The sequence below is a fragment of the Lissotriton helveticus genome, chromosome 1_2 (genome assembly GCF_964261635.1).
Source record: "Lissotriton helveticus chromosome 1_2, aLisHel1.1, whole genome shotgun sequence".
Lineage (NCBI taxonomy): Eukaryota > Metazoa > Chordata > Amphibia > Caudata > Salamandridae > Lissotriton > Lissotriton helveticus.
In genome coordinates this window covers 79,153,597-79,175,886 of record NC_136058.1, presented here as the reverse complement: position 1 = coordinate 79,175,886, position 22,290 = coordinate 79,153,597, and the positions used below count along the sequence as shown (strand labels likewise).

The 22,290-nt window shown below is 45.6% G+C and overlaps 1 protein-coding gene across 2 annotated transcripts in view; it reads left to right on the top strand.

The window, feature by feature from the left end:
• LOC144807767 (interleukin-12 receptor subunit beta-2-like) overlaps window positions 1–22,290 on the top strand; it is a 762,710-nt gene that overhangs the window by 506,393 nt on the left and 234,027 nt on the right. The window contains exon 12 of one of the 2 annotated variants that reach the window (XM_078673424.1): window positions 1,423–1,575. The exons of the other annotated variant lie outside the window; for it this stretch is intronic. Within the exon in view, the coding sequence (XP_078529550.1) occupies window positions 1,423–1,575 (153 nt within the window). The remainder of the gene's footprint in view (window positions 1–1,422; window positions 1,576–22,290) is intronic. 2 annotated transcript variants of the gene reach the window in all.

Sequence of the window (22,290 nt, the reverse complement as noted above, 5' to 3'; positions counted from 1 at the left end):
ATACCAATGAAATGACCAAATCCAGGCAAAGAGAAAATAGGCCATACTTTATGATGAATGGTAGTGTCAGCAATAAATCATTGTAATGTGATTTGGTCAATAGGTGAATGATGCCAATGGTGGGGTGAAGGCTGACCCATCACACCTAAGTCTAGTCTCAATACGAGTTGCATTTTAATGGTTAAAGTAATTTTAGCCTCCACATATACCTTTACTAGCTGGAATAGTATATCCAGCCTGGACAACCAGCAACATTTCTATTGAACCTCAAAGGTTGACTTAGGAAAGGGTAAATAAGGTTTCAGATTAAAATTTAATAAATCCAATTTCTCCGATTAGTCTTCTTTCTCAGGGTCCAGTCCGAGGGCGATGCAGGTAGACTGAGGGTGCCGAGCGTCAAGGCGGTGTGCCAAATACGCTCCCACCCCCCTCCTGAGATCCATGGTGATTTATTTTAACACCAGAAAAGTGCAGAAACCACTAAATCGAAGCCTCCTAAACCAGGAGTTATTAGGAAGACATTTATTCTTCCTAATTTTTTGCCTTTTCAGCATTTTGTTTAATTTTCACTTTCACGCCCCTAGGTAAGGGTGGGCCTTAGCACGTCCATACCATCAGGGTATAGAACACTTTTAGTCCTGAAGAATTGCCGGGTAAAATCACACCGTTTTGATGGCAAGAAACATGTCGACTGATGCATAGGAATCCTCCACTCAACTTAATGTGGACTGCTTCCATACACATAATTTTAATTATTGTCTTTAGTGATCATAGAATAAAAATTTCCTTGTGATACACTACTGACTTTTTTATACCCCCATCACTCACTAGCTTAATCTTGCACAACACGCCCTTAACTCACTATCCCGCTCCACAGTAGATCTGGCGTTGTAGCACACCAAAGAGACACTCGGTCTCTTTGGTGGAGCCCGATGATGAAGCATGTCATCACTAGGTGGTGAGTGAGGGCTTTCTTTAAACGTCCCAGTGTGGTCGTCTCATAAGCTTGAGTTTGTTGCTCCCTACTGTGGCAAAACCTATTTCTTAAGACACTCTTTTTTTGTTTATAAAAAAATAGTCTTCTTTCTCAGCAGCATTTCCTGCTAGGTGATTTCCCTCAGGGAAATTGATTAGTTCTGTGGTTTTCCTGCTTTACTGATAAACCTGGTGGACCCTGCGAGAGAACAAGAGCTTTGTAGCTACACCTACAAATGGCATGGTCTGACAAGTGTTCACTATCTGACACTGAAATAATTTTATCCATGGATGTACAAATATTATATTTTTTAATTTCTGTATACAGCTTCTCGCTACTGTTGAATCAAGGTGAATTAAACAGTTTTCTATGCATACATTTATGCTTCTAAAATTACTGTAAATACAGCAAATAATAATGGTCATAGTGTTACCTTTCTGTCCTAGCACCTGAAGTAGGTCCCACTGCTGTGCTTCAAAATAACAATGCAGAGACACTCGTAATTGAGTGGGAAGACATTCCTGCATGCAGACAGCGTGGTTCCATTCTGAGGTACAACATTTATCTGCGAACTGGGTCAGAAGCCTCTGAAATATATTGTAAGTAAAAAGACATTAAGTTATATAGAAACTTTTATTCCAAACTAGCAACATTCTTGGCTGTGAAGAGGCATGCATTCACCATAAACCCATTCAAGAAATTCAGATTGTTGATTTTAACATTTATAGATACAGATAACTGTAAAGAAAATGTGTTTTATATTTTGTTATCCAATGCTTTATTGCCAATTATGGGAAGTATGTTATGTACACTACACTCTGCATGGGATGATGTGAGAAATGCCTCTATTTGGGTGGCCACCCCTTTTTTTTCTGGCTGGTATTGCTCGTTTTTTTATTCTGCACACTGGGTCACTGCTCTCCAGGCCCGAGTGTAAGTACTCGGACCCTTAAGATATAGCAGCATTTGCTAAGTCCTGATTGACCTACTTACCTTTTCAGTTAGGCCAGAGTATATGGTGTAGAAAAATGTGAAAAGGCATGGTGGAATAGTAAAGTTAAATGTCACCTCCAGACAGAAGCACACGTTGTGCCATCCATTAGTCTGAAAATCCAACATGGCTTCAGCCCTCCCTGCATAGCCAGACTCCTGTTGCTTTTAAACCTGCAGGCAAAGGTGTCAAATTACTTTTAAATATTAAATAAATAACCCCTTATTAGGCCTTGTAGCCTAGAAGGTAGGGTGTCTAGTATTTAAAAGTGGTACATTTCAGAATTTAGCGTTGGCTTGCACCCACAGTGACCAGTCCCAAAAGCTATTTTCACTGTAAAGGGTTGAAGCTGTAGCTGTCCTATGAGAACAATTAAAGTTCAGAAAAAAATCATAACTCAGCTAACTTTGGTTGGGACAAGCTACAAGAAGAATTCAAGCACTGTTTTTATTGTTTATTAGAAATCTACTTAAGTTGTGAAGTCAGATTTCTAATACATATTTAGAAAAAGTGACTTTCAAAAAGTTAGACTTTGGCTGTCTGAACCTTTGGTGGCTAACTGACATTAGTCTGCCAGGATGGATAGATTATGAGTGTTCAGGAACTTAATTAACTTAAAAGAGACCCGGTGAGACTAGCCCATTCATAGATACTTGTAAAGGCAGACCTGACGAAGAGAAGCCTTTTATTTCCTGGGCTGTCTGTAACAAGTTTGACACCAGCCCAGTGGGAGTGGGAGCAGGCACCAGAATCAGTTTAGTGTAGTTAAAGAGGAGGAGAACACAACAAGCTTCAAGAAGCCTTTTTTTCCTGAAGTGCCCAGCTGACCTGTAGCAACTGGACCTAGACCAGACCCTGCCAGTGGAGTGAATACTGGCCCCTATATTGCCTAAGTGTAAGAATGACTCTTCATATACTGAAGTGGAGCATATCATATTTGCGGATCTGCATTGGCAAACAGGGAGACTGATAAATCTATTTCATTAATATACATGGGGTCTGTGAAATGAAGGGTCAAATGAAATACATACAAGCTCTTAAAATGACTTCACAGTTGGTTGCCTTTGTAAACTTGATAACGCTAGTGAGATATGACCAACATGAGTAAAAATCAAAAGAACTAGAACTAGAACAGCCTCTTACTGGACACCTGTCAGGCACTGTAAGGTGTACTATAGCCAACGCTTAACTTGTAAAAGAATGAGTGCCCAAAGCGCTGCTCCAGCAATGCTATTAAAAAACGGCACGTCGAATACTAAGGCTGTGTAGTGTTGAATTCACCACAGTCCTCTTTAATCCACTACCAGGCAATGCTGCCCCTTTATCTCACTCTTGCCGGTTCCTACTTTCTCTATTTGTTCCCATTTTATTGTCTTTCTCCTTCTTCTTCTTGCCTGTTTGTGTGTTTTTCTCTCTTGCATGCAGTCAATATCTAATGAGGAAAATTAAGTGTCAGTGCCCAAAAATGAGTGCCGGCGAGCCCCACTGACAATACCCAGCTCAATATAGGCACTGACTGCAGCAGACCCAGGTAGAGTCCATTGAGGTACTGCATGCCCCTATCGAGGCAAGATGGCGGCCGCTTAGTTGTGGCTGTGCACAGCGGAGCAGTGGAGATCAGGCTGGAGCCCTAGTAACTGTCGGTTGTCACTCCGAAGATATCCGACCCCTTTTTGTCTCTTGCCGGAAAATGGTTATGGCAAGAAACTGAACTAAAATAGCACAAAGCGAATGTTCTCCTCACTTACCTGCCGCGGTTCTGCAGTACGGCTGCTGCGGGAACTGACGCTGGTCTTGACGGCTCTCACCGCTGGCTGCCGAGTCTGCCCGCGAACGAAGGGGCGGGGTACAGGTGAAGCGCCTCTGACCTTGCGGTGTAGAGCGGAGGGATCTGAAGAGTCGGCGCAAAGCTGCGGGGGTAGCAGGCTCCGGAGGCGTTGGCACAGCGGGACTGAGAGGAGACGCGGTGCAATGGCCCCCAAAGTGAACACCGGAGGCAAAACAGCCAACAAGAAGAAGAAGGCTGGTGTCGAGACGGCTGCAGGAGAGGCTGATAATGTCAAAAAAGCACAAATACAAACACCCCCGGTAAGAAAGCAGATCGCAGCGAGGACAAGGCAGGCTGCTGCCACTGCCCCAATTGCGGATATATTTACCAAGGTCGGCAAAGAGAAGGGGGTGAAGGCGATAGTACCAATTGGCGATGGAGGTCAGATGGAGCTAGAGGCCGGAGCAATCGAGGTAACCCCCTTGGGCATACCAGAAGCACAGAACAGTCCAGAGGCAACACAAATAGCACCCGCCCCCCCAGAGAACTGTAGTAAAACCCGGGGAAGTGTGGAAGGGTCCGACGCTGCTGATACGGAGGACTCAGCGCTGAATGCCTGTACTAATGTGGAAAGGATTGCGGTTTGTGATTCAAGGCAACAGGAGCAAGGGGGACTCGATGCCGGGATGACCCTATCTACTAATGTAGACAACCTTACCTGCACGGATCAAGCTACCATACAGGTGGGAGGCCACGATTGTCAGGAACGTGACCTGGCCGACAATGGGGCAATTAAGGCGAGAGTTCAGAATTGTCAAGAATGCGATATGGCAAACAACGCGGTCCATCTGGAATCAGACAAAGGAAAGGACATGGGAAAGGAGAAAGACCCAAGCGAATGTTTTTACTCGGTGTCGGAGGGTGGTGAATGGTCAGAAGACGATGAAGGAGAACATAGTTCCTCTCTGGAGGATAGCGACCCTGATTTGTAGTATAAAACACATGGGTGGACCGGCGCGCAGAGGGCGTGCCTTAGTCGCGCCTAAGGCAAGCCTGTCTACGCCCGTCCGTGCCTGGACATCGCCAGGAGCCAGAACCCCTGCCGGTCCCGCTAGAGTCCAGGTAACCAGCCCGGGAAAACACTACACTTACACTAGATGCGACCTACAAAAAATCAGGGATAATAGCTGCGGGCACGATTTACAAGTAATTGTAAATGTGTTGTATTTGTAAAGCGCACAGCTGCCCACGCAACGGGGCGTCCCGGCGCTGCACTCATACAGCTGTGGAACCCTTCCGGGCTTTTCCATGTGAAATGTCCACTCCTGGGCACCCCCAAGGTGAAGCCAGGCATCCAAGCGCTGCTGGGGCCGTTGTGGAGATTAAGCAAGCTATTGCCCAGAGTCACAGAGTGGGACCCATGATTAGACTAGGCACCGAGGCGAGAATTATCAGGTCCGGGGAGATTGAGTCTAAGAGCCGCCGAGGCGGGAATTGAACCCTGGTCCCGGGCCAGACCTCTGCATCAGGGTCTGCCACTCTAACCATTGAGCCGCGCTTCTCCACATTCTCTAATTAACCACTGTACCTCCTCAATCTTAGCTGAAGCCCTTTTTTCTTCCATAAAATGTGGCTACCAGTGTGGGTCACCATCACAAGATAAAAGCAATTCCACAGATCTGCACATCATAAATGGCATCCCGCATCAGCCCAACAATAATCAACTAGGTCAGGCACATGCTACCATAAAAACTGGCAGCTGGGATTGCTTCCTAGCCATTGTGAGGTCGCTTCCCAAGCACGCCATTAATATATGGGACATGCTTTCCTCCTCTCTCCCAGATATTGGGTTTCTGACAGAAACATGGATTAAGCCCACCTCTAATTCAGCGATAGCCATAGCCCTACCCAATGGCTACCACATCCAAAAACTCGATAGACCACTAAAAACAGGGGGTGGGGTAGCGATCATTTATAAAGATCCCATTAAGGTTACCATCTTAGACCAACTAATTGACCTTAATACCAATTCCTCATTTAAGGAATCAGTAATACCGATTCCTTAAATGCAATGTAGGAAGCACATTAAAGAGTGCTTTTGAGCCTTAAGAAATCAGTAATTACCACCAACTTCAAGTTGGTGGTAATTACCGATTTCCCTTAAAAATGCACTTTTTTGCTTTTTTTCAAAGTGCCATGTGGCACACATCCATGCCCTTAGGGCATGTATGTGCGCCACATGTGCACACATGCACATTTCAGGGGTGCAAAAGGGTGTCCTTTGGACTCCCTGGCACCCTTGAAATACCTCCCGGTATTACCGATTCGGTAATACCAAATCGCTAATACTGAATGTCTTCACAATCATTCCTGTGGGCCTCCAAGCCCATAGAAATGAATGGGTAGGTATTCCTTATTACCGAATCTCAATTACCGATTCGGTAATAAGGAATATTAAGGATTCAGTATTTTTTACCGAATCTTTACCTACATAGGAAATACCAATTTCCTAATAGCGAATCGGTAAAATTCGCTAATAAGAAATCGGTATTTCTCATTTACCTCCATCTGGCCCGTAGTCCTCTCAAATTCACCTAACATTCTCTGTGGAACAACCTACCCTTTTACTTGGTCAGACCACTCCAAAATTGAATTTTGCATCACAGGACCTAGAGAGAAAAATATCCGGAAGTGTAATATCCCAAAGAAAAATAGACAGTGGCATAAACTTACCCCCACTCTATTCCAGGACACTTTTGTCTCTCTACAGTACACCAACTTAGACAGTGTTGAATCCTGCCGTAGTAATTTCCAAGATACCATAATATCCACAATAAATTCGCTCATACCACTGAAAACACAGAGGGCTACCCCTAAACGACCACAAGCACCTTGGTATACTACCAACCTCAGGACCAAAAAAAGCAAATGCAAAAAATTCGAACGACACAGGTGGCGCGCACTCGACCACCACGACAGAGAAAGATTCAAATCTGCCCTCTCCAAATACCACAGCAGCATAAAGAAAGCTAGGAAAATGCATATAACTAACTTGCTTGATCAGGCAGACAATTCCTCCAAAGCACTATTCCAGGTCCTCAACACATTCATCAACCAAAAGCATGCAATACAGAAGAAGAACCCTCCCAGACACTATGTGATAACATAGCAAGTCACCTCACCTCCAAAATTGACAATATCTACAATAAGATCATGAGAACTAAAGGCACTCAATTAAACTATAAATACACACTTCCCTCTACTATGCCCTGCTTGCACAAATTAGAGGAATTTCCTCTGTTGTCAACCGAAGAAACAAAACCCCTGGTAAAAACGATCAAATCTGGCTCTCCTGCAGACCTGATCCCAGCCAAAACCGCCACCATACAAGCAGACCACCTCGCAGGCCTGATCTGCCCTATCCTAAATAGCTCGCTAAGGGAAGGCAAACTCCCGGAGGAATGGAAAGCAGCTCAGCTCCTGCCCATCAGGAAAAATGCCAAACTCCCCCCTGATAACAACACTAACTTCCGACCCATCTCTTTACTGCCGCTACAAGTAAATTACTAGAGAAACACATAAATAAACACCTGACCAGTTTCCATGAATCTCCCAATAGCCTCGATCCTTCACAGTCAGGATTCCGACCTAGACACAATACGGAATCAGCGCTAGTGACAGTCACAGACAACATCCGAATGCTAGCAGACAGGGGTAAGGCAGTACTCCTCATACTGCTTGACCTGGCTGCTGCATTCAACACCATTTCTCACCAGATCTTGCTAGGAAGGCTCAGAGACATAGGCATTGAGGGGAAAGCTTTAAAATGGATGACGAACTTGCTAGCTGAAAGAACACAAACCGTCAACCTAGGCCCTTTCAGATCACAAACTACCAAGGTCACCAAGGGGGTTCCCCAGGGCTCTTGCTGAGCCCAACCCTGTTCAATCTATATGACACCCCACTCGCTAACTTAATAAGAAACGTTGGGTTTATCCTAATTTCCTTTGCTGATGACACACAACTGCTTCTCTCATTTGACAAAAACTGCACCAACGTTCAGGAAACCTTTTCAGAGGGAATGAGATCCATCACTGAATGGATGAGCAATATCTTCCTCCAGCTGAATGTTGAGAAAATAGAAATAATGCTTTTTAGAGAAGCAGTAACAACATGGTGTCCAAACTGGTGGCCGGGAGATCTGGGCCCATCTCCCTCTCCCAAACCGGTGATAAAGAACCAAGGGGTAAAAATTGACCTGAAAATTAACGTCGAGGAGCACGCCGCCGCAACCGCCAAGACCTGCTTCCATGTACAAAGTTTGCTTCGCAGAGTTTTCCCTTTACTCCTGTTATCCACAAGGAAAACTCTGACTCAAGCATTGGTCACAAGTTGTCTGGATTACTGCAGTGCTCTGCTGATTTCTGCTAAAGAATCCTCCCTTAATAGATTGCAAATGGTCCAGAACACAGCTGCTCGACTGGTGACCAATGCTCCCCCCAGAACACCCTCACTCCCTCTACTCCGCAAACTAAACTGGTTACCGATTCGGAAAAGGATCGATTTCAAGATCTGCTGTATGGTATACATGGCCCTGAATAGCCTAGGACCCAACTATATCGCAGATAAATTGACCTGTTACAACCCCTCCAGGGCCCTATGCTCTGGGTCCAAAGAGCTTCTTTTTGTGCCTCGCATAAAGCAAACCCGGCTGGGGGTGCATCCTTCTCCTATGTTGCACCATCTCTCTGGAATCAACTCCCCATACACATTCGACTCTCCCCCTGCTACTTATCTTTCAGGAGGTAATTAAAAACCTTGCTGTTCTAATTACTGGGCTTAGTTGTCTACAGCCATCCTAGCGCGGAGATACCCCGGTTGGGGTGATTCAAGCGCTCTATAAATGACATAAATAAATAAATACATTTTAAAAAACTCCAGGTTGCTCGTTTTTTTGACTGCTGGGGGCATTTTTACAAGCCCCTAACGTCACTTTTTCTGATGCCCCAGTGGTGTTGCACCATTCCCCATATTTACAAGATGGCACTAGGCCACTTAACGTGCCTTAACGTCACCTTGTAAATATGCCCCTCTCTGTCACCGTATGCTGTGGCACAGGGGCAGGCAGTGGGTGATGCAATGGGCATTCCACCGCAACACCCATTGCTGTTTAACACTGTCCACGATTTATAAGGCTTGGGCAGCTCCAAAAACTAAGGCCATGTAATACCTGGTCATAGAATGGTGACACGAGGAGAAATCAATAATTTCCCCTCGTTTTTTGTTCTTGCTTTCTGTGCTTCTGCAGCACACACAGAAAGAGCAAATCGCCATTATTGATTGTTTATGTGCAGGAAGGGAGTTGTTGATGTACAGGAAGATGTCCCTTCCTGCTCATAAACAATCGCCCCTGCAGTGCATTCACCCTTCCAATAAGCCACAAGGGTGCCTGCGCTGGCGCTAGGCAGCTTTTATAGTTCCAGCATTAGGGGAAATGAAGGGGTGGGTTGTATTTTTTGTAAATAAGGTGCATCCGTGCATTTTGAAAATGTCAGAGCACAGCGTTGACAGGTTTGCCGTAACACCATGCTCCGGCATTTTCTGGTACATATCCCTGTTGTATTGTATAGCGAAGGAGGCCATTGATCACTGAACCAGTCCCCCAGATTGTGATCCAAAGACATTCATGTCAGACTTTCTGGAAGTTACATATAGTCAAAGTTGTTTATAATTATTAAAAATTATTACAAAATGCATTTGAAAATCATCGTTAAAACCTATAAATAATGTGCTTAACTTTTAACAAGTTCAATTGAATAGTCCATACAATTAAATCGTTCTCAAAATATTTCATTTTCAAGTATGCAATTCCACTTCACGTGATTCCCCTGATTCCGCTTGTTGTAGGAGAGATTGTACTTTCCTCATGTATTTAACCCCCCTACAAGCCAACATGGGGGACGATCCATCTAGCCATCGAATTACAGATTGCCTGCATGTTCGAATGTTCAGTTTATTAAAAATGTTTTTTAAAAACCGTTTCCTTAATTCCATAAGAGCTGGGCAAGCACATAGCAGGTTAGTTAATGTTTTGTTTTGATACCCGCATAGACGACAATAAGGGTCCATGTGACTACCTTTCCAGGATGGTAACAGGTCCTTTGAACATTGTAGGCCCAGCCGATATTCTATATATCTTTGTTTTAGTGGCATATTAAAATGACTTTCTAAGTATGGCTGTGGTTTTATCCCTGAATAAGAGTTTATCACGGTCCACCCGTGTCGTCGTCGTTTTGCAATGCTTGATTTGTCTTCCAGATAGGATTTCTATTTGACAGCATTGTTTACGATTTTATCAAAGCTTTTTCTATCTGGCCTCAAATCCCATGTTGATTCGAGTCCTATACAACGCAAGGATTGGGACAAGAAATCTCCCCAACTGTGAGGCGTGTGCTGTTTCTGCTGGTTTTCGATTTCTTTCCAGCACAGGTTGTCCAGTGAGGCTTCTTCTGATATACGCACTTTATAACAGAGTTTCAAAAAAGTACCCATACTGCGGAACCTCTGATTCAGTAGGCCAAATTCTAAACGAACCTGCGCCGGTGATGCTGATTTTGGGAGGTTTAACGCTGCCTTATAAACCTTTATTTGTAGGCTGTTTAACAGCCTGCCTCTTTGCCACACCAGGTAACCAATGCGTATGTTATGTTATTAAGTCACTTATAAAGCGCGCTAACACTGATTAGTTTCTTGGCGCTAAAATTGACAGTAACACAGCCTAAGGTGGAGGAGGAGGTGGATTAAAAAGCTTGTCTAAAGAGCCAGGTCTTCAGAGCTTTCCGAAAAGGTAGGAGGTCTTGGCAAGATCGGATCTCCAGGGGAAAGGTGTTCCATAGACAGGGGGCAAGGGTGGCAAATCTACGACCACCAGAGCGTTTGAGTTTAAAGGGGGGGGTCTGGAGCAGGGCTAGATGGAGTGAGCGGAGGTTACGGGAGGGGACGTGTCTGGTGATCAGTTGATTGATAAATTTAGGGCTTTTGCCATGTAATGACTTGAAGACCATACAGCCTGCTTTAAAATAGCAGCGTTGTGTGACTGGAAGCCAATGCAGCTTGATGAGAAGAGGGGTCGCAGCCTGCCATCTAGGTTGCTTTAGAATCAGCCTAGCAGCGTAGTTCTGCACCATCTGGAGGCGCTTAAGTAAATAGTTGGGGAGACCTAGGTAAATGGCATTTGCGTAATCCAGGTGGGACAGGACAGTGGCGATCACGACCTGGGTAATCGCTTCAGGCGTTAATAAACGCCTGACCTTCCTGATTTTTTTTAGTTGGTAGAAGCATTTGGAGACCACTTGTCCCACTTGTGTTTTTAGTGAAAGATCACTGTCCACAATGACTCCGAGCGTTTTAGCCGAAGATGATGGTTGTGGAGCTTGACCCAGGTCTGCAGGCCAATAGTGAGGGCCCCAGTACTTAGCACTATCCCCGGTCAATACTAGTTCAGTTTTACCTGGATTTAATTTCAATTGATTTTGATCCATCCAGGATTTAATAAACCTCATGGTTGACTGGAAATGACTCATAGAGTCTTCAGAGTTATCAATGGTGAAGAGTAGTTGCAGGTCATCTGCGTAGTTAAAAACTCTCACCTGTTTGTCCCTCAAGGTTTGTATAAGGGGGAGTATGTATATGTTAAAAAGGTGAGGTGACAGGGAGGAGCCCTGTGGCACTCCACATGGGATGGCTTGTTTAACACCGGTCAAGTCCCCCAGGCGCACTGCTAGGGATCGGTCCTCCAAAAAGGATCTCAGCCAGCAGGCCGCCACACCCTGTATGCCGGTCTGTCCGACACGGTCGATCAAGATTTTGTGGTCGACCGTGTCGAACGCGGCCGACAAGTCCAGTAGTACCAGGGCCTGGGGAGAACGTCTGTCTGCGCAGTCTCGGAGTGTGTCCAAGACTGCGGTGATCACTGCCTCCGTAGAGTGTGCTGGCCGGAATCCGGCCTGGTGAGGGTCAAAGCAGGAGGACTCCTCCAAGAAGTTGGAGAGATTTTTCGCCACGTGTGCCTCTAGAATTTTCGCCAAGTAAGGCAGTAGGGAGATGGGCCTGAAATTTGCCTTGCATCCAGGATCCGCCCCGGGTTTTTTTAATAGGGGTATAACCGTTGCTTCTTTAAAGGTAGACGGGACAATGCCCGAGGAAAGGGAGTTGTTTAAGAGGGCAAGAATAGGGGTTGGGAAAGTGGAGAAACATTCTTTCAGGATGCGAGGGGGACAGATGTCTAATGGGGAGCCAGATTTGACTCTTGTCGTTAGTTCAAGGAGCTGATCGTAGGTTATAGGTTGAAAGTTGGTGAGGGTGGCAGATCCTGTCCTTATTGCCATACCAGTAGTGAGAGGGGTCTTTGGTTGAGGAATGCTAGTTTTTATGTCTTTGATTTTGTCACTAAAGTAGGAGTTGAGTGAATCACACAGACTCTGGGTGGGGATTACTTTAGGACGAACATTCTCCAGATTGGTCAGTTCGTTGAAGACAGAAAAGATATCTTTGGATTTATTTGATGAGTCCAGAATACGAGAAGAAAAGTACTCCACCTTTGCAGCAGAGATGGCATTCATGTATTCTTTCCTCGCCCTGGTATATTTGATTTTTTCCTCAGTGTCATAGTCACGACGCCAAAGGCGCTCGAGCTGTCGGAGAGCCAGTTTCCTGTTTTTTAACTCGGCAGAAAACCATCTGTTGGCATCTGTGCGCCGAGCAATTTTGATTTTTTTGTACGGGGCATGGAGATTGCTGGCCGTTTGTAGCCAATCGGTTAGAGAAGCAACTGACAGATTTATATCACTGTCCAAAGAAGGGACATCGTTAGCTAAAGACTGTAAAAAAGCATTCCTATCCAAGGCATTCCAATTCCTAGCTAGTCTGCCAGTGGTTGGCACAGTGGTTCTGTTTTGAGTGGCATGAATCTCAAATTTAAGGATCGTATGGTCTGACCACAGACAAGGCAGGGTAAGTGGGGGGGTCACGCAGGTAGTGTTGGACCACACGTGATCCAATATATGTCCTTTTTCGTGAGTAGGGGAGAGTACCAATTGTTTGAAGTTGAGGTTGGACAGGAGGTCAGTCAGTTCTGTTGATTGAGGGCCCTCTAAGGGATCCTTGTACCAATAGTTGAAGTCACCTACTAACATGACCCTGGTGTAGTCCAGGGCTAGGTTGGCAACCTGCTCGCTAAATGCCATGGGGAACAATGGCATTGAGGTAGGTGGTCTATACAACAGAACGCATGCTAAAGTCATGTGAGAAGTGACAATTTTTAGCACAAGGTTGTCCGTGTTGGCTAGTGTCAGACAGGTAAGACTGGTGACTTCCAAGCTGGAATGGATAATGGCCGCAACTCCACCTCCTATTTTTGCACTTGCGCGATCTGCCTGAATAATGTAGTAGTCAGATGGAAGAGCTGCTATGATATCCGGTGCCGAGGTAGGAGATAGCCATGTTTCTGCAAGCAGGAGGATGTCAGGTTTTTCCGTAGCGAGTAGCAGAAAGATATCCAGTTGATGTTTAACAAGGGAACGGGTGTTAAGGTACAGGATAGAGAGCGTATTAAGGGGTGGATTGGGCGTAGCTGAACATGCTGCAAGGGTGGTAAGGTGACAGCCTTGGCGCAGGATACCATGCTTACAAAGCAGATGGAGTGTGTCTTTAGATAGGAGTAGATGATCATTGTTCCTATTGCGCTCCAGGAGGTCGGCCCTGGAATAATGGAAGGTTTGGGTATTATGGGGTGCCCCTAGTCCCGGTCGGTCGCGGACGGGCGCAAACGGGCTTTCCTTAGGCGCGCCTTCGGCGCGCCATCGTCGCGCCCGCTGCGCTCGTCCGCTGCGCTTCCGAGGGAAGCACATGGTTTATGAGAGAATGGAGTGAAGATCGGTGGGCGTGGCCTCTGAGGGGGCGTGGCCTGCGGGCTGCCGAGGCGCTGGAAGCGTTCCCCGCCTTGTTTACAAGCAAGCGAAGTCCGCCTGTCGAGCGTGAGAGGTGGGGGTGAGTAAGTTGCTTTAAAACACACACAAAACGTATGACAAGGTGGGTAATGTTACATATATATTTTGATGTATGTGATTTATAGAAGACAAACCTAGTGACTGGGCAAGGCGGGGGATGCTTTTCATATAGCAATTCAGTTACAATAGAACATCTTTATAGCTTCAACAAACAAAATTCTGGTGGAATCTACTGAGACCTAGCTACAAGGAAGAAGACTAATACAGTAGAGACAACCCAAAAACTTGTGCTTTAAAAAAAATTATGAAGCTAATCATTGGAATTGTTCCTGCCTTTTCGAGGACCTAGTTCCATAATCAGCAGGCTACACCTGCTTCAGGGTCTTGGATTTCTTCGTTTTTGGAACTTGTAGCGTCAGTTTCGTTTTTCCTCTTGTTAGTTTCTGTCTCAATGTAGTATGGGACAGGAGCTTTAATTGCACTTGTGGATGTGTTGCAGGAGGCGATAACTATAAAGTAGGAGGCTTCCTGCAGACAATTTTTGAAACTTTATGCTGGGTATAATCAGAATCTTGCAGACTCTCCTTTTTCTGGGTGTCCTTCACTTGAATACTTAGTGTTTCGCCGAAGCACTTCAACAGGTACTGGATAAACATGGTAAAGAATAACAGTAGTAGTGCAGACAGCCCTTATTGAGACCCCTGTACTGGAGCATATATTGAGTCTGGCTAAACTGGAGGAGACTGATCGATGCTTTACACATTTTCAGCACAGTGGTGTGGGCAGGCACTCGTCTGGAAAAGTGTGATGGTGTCTTCCTGGAGAAAGCAGATTGATGAAAGGACTTCAGAGTGAGTCCCTGTTCGTTCTACTACATACAGGTCATTTCAGGCAAAGATTAAGGGTCTGATTTAGAGTTCTCCATGAACTCTACATCAGGCCCTAACTGAGTTTCTGTTTTTATATAACTCCCGTGCCAAATGAGCCCCTCACACACCTTTTCTGTGACCCGCAGACGACATTTTTCCACTGTCGGCGAATTTAAAATAAACTGAGTACTAGGCGTTATTCCATCAATTGCATGCATAGGCTAGGTTGACAACATTAACATATGATTTTGTTACGGCATACACAAATAAAGTATTTCCTGTAGAGTAAACAGTTTTAAACCCAGGCCAAAAGGCCACTGTGGGACCTGTCTCATGTTTGTGAACTGCTGTTCAATTAAGAATGTTTTAGCCAGTAGACGTTTAACTACACTGACTTTGCTACATACTATTAAGTATGCATTACGATGTAGGTGATTGGCGCGTTTGGAAACGCAGTGATGTTTCTATTTTCTGAGTTATATACAAGTTACCAAATCGACTCCTTACTATCTTTCATTGCCAAAGTTATCTAAATTCTTTTTGGCAGATTTTAAATCGATTTCTCAATTAGGTATTCCTAACATAGCATATTTTGCCTTCTACTTTGTATAGAAAAGCTGTATATTATTATTTTAAGCGAAACCATTATTTTATATTTGGATGACGTCATGCGCACATCTGGTTGCATAATGGAGGTATAAAGGCAAATTTGAAATTTTTGCAACTGTAATGTATAGAGGCTCCCACCGATTCTTTATACGAACAACGTGCTGACTAAATCCACACATTTTCAAATGGCATAGCATTTCACTGGTGCCGGCTGGTGCTGTAAAACATCATCATCAAAACCTTAGGGACTTCTAGTATGAGGTCACATTTTACTACATAAAGTACACATGGACCAGTGATATCTGTTCCAATCTAATTTCGGATGCAGGAAATGAAAGTACAAATTTACATTGTTAGGCACAAACAAACCCCAAATTAACCAGTGTTCAACCCCCCCCCCCCCGGTAGCTTAGCGCTGAGCGCTCAGGCTTCACTTAGAGGCAATGTGTAAAGTATTTGTGCAACACTTCAAACAGTCAACCAGTGACAACACCGCATAAAAGTTATGCTATACCAAGTTAGAAACATAGAGCTCAATTCAATGAACTAAACAAGACCAAAATGACAAGAACCTAACCAGTAGAACCTGAGATATACATTTTTAAAGAATAAAGTGTCTTATAGTCCTTAACACCTTAACCACGGCGGCAATTCCGCCGCAGTGTGGGCGTTCTAACGGGTGGGTGGGGCTGCGACAGCCAACAGACCTTCACAGCACCAGGGAAGGAGTGCTCAGGTTGAAAGAATAAAGCGTCAACCACAGTTATCTGGTCGTGCTGATTCGTGTGAGTATGATTCGTATACAGTCCCAGATTAGTCCCGCTGATGGTTTACCTCATCAAGCTTTGTGCCAATAAATTTAGTTTGCATGGTAGAAGGTCGCCGGGAGCAAGGAGAGCATCGCTGGTGGTGGTCGGCGTGGTGCAAGGAGCAGCCTGGGCATTGCAGATAGGTGGGCTGATACTTTGCATTAGCGGTCCTCCGCAGGCAATCAAAGCTTGAATTAGGAGCCCTCTGAGCCACACTAAGTGTCCATGTTCTTGGGGGTCTGGAACCCACTGAAGATGGGTCCAGGAGCTGTTGGGGAGCCTGTTATTTCTCTGAAACTCAGATCAGAAGGCCATCAGCTAAGCCCTTTGAGTCACTATGGGGCCCTCAGTTCAAGATGGGTTCCAGGTCCAGTCCTTCCTCCCCAGGCAGGAGGGCAGCAGGTGAGGACAGCAAGGCAGCAGCTCCTTCTGAGTAGCAACCCAGCAGAGTGACAGTCATTTCAGAAGCACAGCAGGCCTTCTCTCCTGACAGAGTATCCACAAGTCCAGAAGTTTGCTGAAGTGGTGGTGTCTGAGGTCCTTCTTCTATACACAGGTTGGCCTTTGAAGTGGGGAGAAACATCTAGAGGCATACCTTTGAAGTGCACAGATGCCATGCCTTCTTAGCACTCTCTCCTGACTAAGTACAGGGGGTATGCAGTCCTTTGTGTGGAGACAGGAAACAGCCTATTCAAGTACAAGTGAGCCTGGGCCCAGCTCCTTCCTCCAATCCTGCCAGTAGTGGCCCATCCAAATGCAAAAAGAACAATTGATGGACAAAATGCAGAACAATGTCATACATTTACCCCAGTACACAGATCTGGGCCTAAATCCATTGTTTTTTTGCTCACCATGCCATTCCAGTTTGGCCCAGCCATAAGCAAATCAGTCTTGACGCTGCACTTAATGGGAACAGTCCAGCCCAAACTGCCAGGCCAGGTCCTCCTTGGACTGGAAACAAGCATCCTAGGACCAGTTTCGGGCTTTCAGCCCTCATTAGCCAGGATAGCTTGACTCCAGTGGCATGGAGAGCAAGGGACCCACTTCTGGGCATACCCGTCTCACTCGGGGTGACAAATGCAAAAAGAACAATTGATGGACAGAATGCAGAACAGTGTCATACATTCACCCCAGTGCAGAGATCTGGACCTAAATCCATCGTTTTTTGCTCACCATGGCAATCCAATTTGGACCCAGCCATATGCAAATCAGTTCTGACCCTGTACCCAATGAAAACAATCCAGCCCGAACTGCCAGGCCAGGTCCTCCCTGGACTGGAAACAAGCATCCAAGGACCGGTTTCGGGCTTTCAGCCCTCTTTAGCCTGGATAGCTTGATTCCAGTGGCATGGAGAGCACGGGACTCACGTCTGAGCATACCCGTCTCACTCGGGGTGACAAATGCAAAAACAACAGTTGATGGACAGAATGCAGAACAATGTCATACATTCACCCCAGTACAGAGATCTGGGCCTAAATCCATCGTTTTTTTGCTCACCATGCCCTTCCAGTTTGGACCCAGCCATATGCAAATCAGTCTTGACCCTGCGTCCAATGGGAACAGTCCAGCCTGAACTGGTCCATCCAGTTTCACTTAAGCTCCCATTGTGTGTGGCTGTTTAGGAGGCATGCAAAAAGCCCAACTGCCAGCTACACCCAGTCATGTGACCAGAGACAGGCTGCAGGCACCAAATGGCTAAGGCAAGAAAATCCAAACTTTCTAAAAGAGGCATTTTCAGAACTTTAATTTAAACTCTAACTTCACTGTAAATTAGGATTTCAAATAGGATTCCGGAGACACCAAACATGAACCAGTCATCTATTCCCATTTAGAAATGGCGCTGATAAAATATAATAAGCCAATTCCAATGTTTTCCTATGGGATAGATAGGCCTTGTAGTAGTGAAAACATTTGTAAGAGTTTTTCACTACTAGGACATGTAAAAATTAATAGTATATGTCCAACGTTTTAAATACATTGCACCCTGGCCTCTGGGCTGTCCAGGACCTACCCTGGGGTGAGTTATATGTGTGAAAAAGTAAGGTTTTGGCCTGTCTAAGATTTATTTTGCCAGGTCATTGGTGCAATCAGTGCTGTAGGCCCTGTAGTAGTATTTAATGTACAGCCCTAGGCACATGTAGTAGATTTTACTAGGGACTTACAAGTAATTTAAATATGTCCATTGGTTATAAGCCAATGTTATCATGTTTTAGCAGAGAGCCCAAGCATTTTAGCATTGGTTAGCAATTGTAAAGGGCACAGACAGTCCTAAGGCCAACAACAACGAATTCAGCAAAAAGGGGAGGAGAAAGGCAAAACGTTTGGGGATGACCCTGCAGAAAGGGCCAGGTCCGAAACACATAATCCATTTTTCAGCAAAGTGTGGTAATGTGCAAAACATTTACAGTTCTCAAAGGGGGCAGTTTTACTAGACCTTCAAGAGCATCAGGAGGTCGATCATCACTGCCGGTAATGCATGCATTGTGATTCCACTTATTATTATTATTATTATTAAAAAAATTTGTAGAGCGCGTAGTCACCCGGAGGTATCCCAGCGCTAGGATCCCTACCTCTGCGGGTCCGGGGGCAAACGGAAAGGGGGTGGAGGGAGGAAAGCAGACATAGATGGGGAGAATTAAGTTAAGGGAACAGGTGAGTTTTCAAGCGTTTCCTAAAACGTAAATAGTTATGTTCTGTTCTCAGGTCTCGGGGGAGAGCATTCCAGAGGCGTGCGGTGTGGACCGAGAAGCGTCTTCCACCCGAGCGAGCTTTCTTGAATCTGGGGAGGATGATAAAAGCCTCCTTGTCCGATCGGAGCGATCTTGAGGATTTGTACGGTTTGATAAATTTTCTTATAATGGGGGGGCCTTGGTTCTGCAGTAGTTTGTGCGCCAGGCAGAGGGCTTTAAATATCACTCGTTTCCTCACTGGGAGCCAGTGAAGGAGCTTCAATGCTGGTTTGGCTGAGGCTCTGGCAGGAGTGTTAGTGAGGATCCGGGCAGCGACATTTTGGATTCTCTGTAATTTATTCAGAGTTGCCTCGGGTGCGCCCAAGTAGATTGAGTTGCTATAATCCAGCCTGGAAAGTATTAGGCCTTGGACTAGTAGCTTTTGTGAGGTGGGAGGAAGTAAGGGCAAGATCTTTCTCATAGATTTCAAAAGCCCGAAGCAAGTCCCAGCTACTTTTTTTGCCTGCGTGGTGAATGATAGGTCAGTTTCAATCCATACACCCAGGCTTTTAACTTCCTGTTTTGGGTCTGGGGGTGGGCCTAGACAGGGTGGCCAGATATTCTGGGGGAAGGTGAGCCCTTTCTGACCAAGGAGGAGGATGTCCGTCTTTGAACCATTCAGTTTTAAGGCTGAACTGTTCATCCATCCTTGTATTCGCGACAGGCAGTTGAATAAGTCCGCAGGTTGTTGGCTAGGGTGGGATATGGAGACAACAAGTTGTGTGTCATCCGCATAACTGATGATGCTCACTCCGAATGGGGTGACAACCTCCTCCAATGGGGACATGTAGATGTTAAACAATGTGGGGCTCAGGGAGGAGCCCTGAGGCACCCCACATTGGAGGGGTATTACGGAGGAGCAGGTGTTATTCTCCCAGATCTGGAAGGAACGTTGGGCCAGAAAGGAAGAAAGCCAGGAAAGAGCGGAGCCTTCAACACCGACCCTTTTGAGCCTTTTAATCAGGAGTTGGTGGTTGACGGTGTCGAAGGCCGCGCTCAGGTCGAGGAGGATCACTGCCACTGATCCTCCTTCGTCTAAGAGTGTTCTGGCCTCTTCCACCGCTGCCAGGAGGGCGATGTCAGTGCCCTGCCCTGGGCGGAAACCTGTCTGTGAGTTTTTTAACCGGTTATTGGATTCCAGAAACTGGGAAAGTATCTTATTTACCAGTTTCTCAGCAATCTTGCTGGTCCCGGGGAGAAGGGAGATTGGTCTGTAGTTGGCCAATTCCATCGGGTCCAAGGAGGATTTCTTAAGAAGCGCTTTAACAACAGCCGCTTTCCAGCTAGGGGGACGACTCCCTGTTGGAGAGAGGCGTTGATCAGCTGAGTGAGGGGAGGGATTATTATGGGAGCCACTTCCTTGAGGGTTCGTAGCGGGGCGGGGTCCCTAGGCGAGCCGCTTTTGATGGTTTTTAGCGTATTTCCGACTTCTTCGATGGTTAATTGTCCCCAGGAGAATAGGCGTGGGGAGATGGAAGTGTCAGGGGGGTCGTTTTCCTCGGTCGGTTTTGTAGGGGGGATTGAATCGAGGATTTTTTGAATCTTTTCTTGGAAAAAGCTAGCTAGCTGCTGGCATTTTTCCTGGTCTGCTTTGGGGTCTGGGGGGTTTCTAGGGCCGGGGTCTGGGACCTTAAGAAGTTCCTTCAAGATGGTAAAAGATTCTTTACTAGAGCAGGCGGACTTTTCAATTCTTTCCTGAAAGAATAGACTTTTTGCTTTGCCAATGGAGATTTTGTAGGTTAGTAGGGAGGAGTGATAGGCATCCTTGTTTGTTTCGGATTTCTCCTTTCTCCAGGATCGCTCAGTTCTCTTACATTCTTGACGTAGCGATTTCAGCTCTGGGGTGTACCACGGAGCAGAAGGAATTCGCTTGGTCTGTTTGAGGGTAGCTGTTTTGGGGAGGAGTGTGTCCAAAGAGGCTGTGATCCAGGAGCTGAATTGTTTATCGACCGTGACAGGGTCAGTTGAGAGCGTTGGAATAGAATTTGAGAGAGTGGTGGCCCATTCGGATGGTACGAGTTTGTGCCAACGTCTATCCATGACCTTGATTTTCATGGGTTGGAGGGGGACGGTGGGAGAATCCCAAAAGATGGGGATAAGAAAATGGTCAGTCCATGGCAGGGGCAAAGGATGGCGGGTGGTGATATTGGCGATATTGGTGAGAACAGGGTCTAGAAGATGTACCTTGTCGTGGGTGGGTTCGTTGTTAACCAACCGGATGTTGAATGACATTAGGTCCAGGAGAAGGTCGGAAGCAGTCCGATCAGAGGGGTCTGTGAAATGAAGGTTAAGATCACCTACAAGGAGAAAGTTCGAAGCGGAGGAGGCTAGTTGTGATACCGTTTCGGTGACAGCATTCAGGAATTTCCCGGGATTACCCGGAGGGCGGTAAATTAGTATTCCCGAAAGGGAGTGCGTCGGGGAGGTTTGGAGGGAAAAATAGCAGCTTTCAGAGTCTTCAATATTGGCGTCGTTTGTTCTACAGATAAGATGTTCTCTGTAGATAATGGCCAGACCGCCTCCTCTCCCTCTGGGTCTATGCAGAGTTTGAATGAGGTAACCTGGGGGGAGGGCGATGACAATATCTGAATCACTTGCCACAGATGTGACAACACAGGACAGCATTGAGACATTCACAGAGCAGTGGCCTGTCCCCGGAGGCCCCTAGTGTGAAGTATTTACTATAATACATGGGATTCTGCAATACCTCTATAAACACCTGTCTCTAATACATTTATAATCGGTGACTTGTGAGGCACCCAGTTGCTGATTATAAACAAAAGATGTCAGTACTCAACTGTAATAAGTTAATACAGTTGAGTTCTGACATCCCCATTGCCTGCTGCTAAAGGCAGTGGCTGAGGTGAAAGGCAGGTCAGGTCTCAAAGTCGGTGTTTAAAGCAACAGAAATTAAACATTGTTTTTCTTTCTTGTGCTCTATTTTTCTAGCTTACAGAGACAAGCAGAAAGAACATGTTTATTGTTTGCACTTCTTGGATAATTATAGATGTGCATGTTTCTACACATTATGATCAACTGCAGCTTTAAAAAATAATGACTTTTATTGAACTGTTTCTAATATCTTTTTCCAACAAATATCGAACAGGAATTTGAAGTGTTGAACTCTGCAATAGAGGTTCTATTTTTATTTTTCACGTTTGCAAACATGCTCTCTATTTAATATTAAAGAGCTATCCATTATGGTTTTAAGTGTTTTTTTGGGAAAGGTGATGATGTGACCATGTATTATATGGGATAAAGTACCCCCTTCGGCCTTGTTTATCTACATGGTTATGGAACTCCTCCGTGACTTGCAAATTCCCTATCATGTATGGTAGGGGGTACTTCATCCATTATATTGTGGATCTTCAAGTTCATATAGGGCAACTGAAAAAATCACAAGAAGAACACTGATTCTTCATTAGAGCAAGAAGCAACCTCCTACTCACAGCAGACTTTATGAAGAAATCATTGGCAAAGCCAGTAATTCTGGCAAATGCCAGACTGTTGGCTTTGTCAATAACAGTGTGGG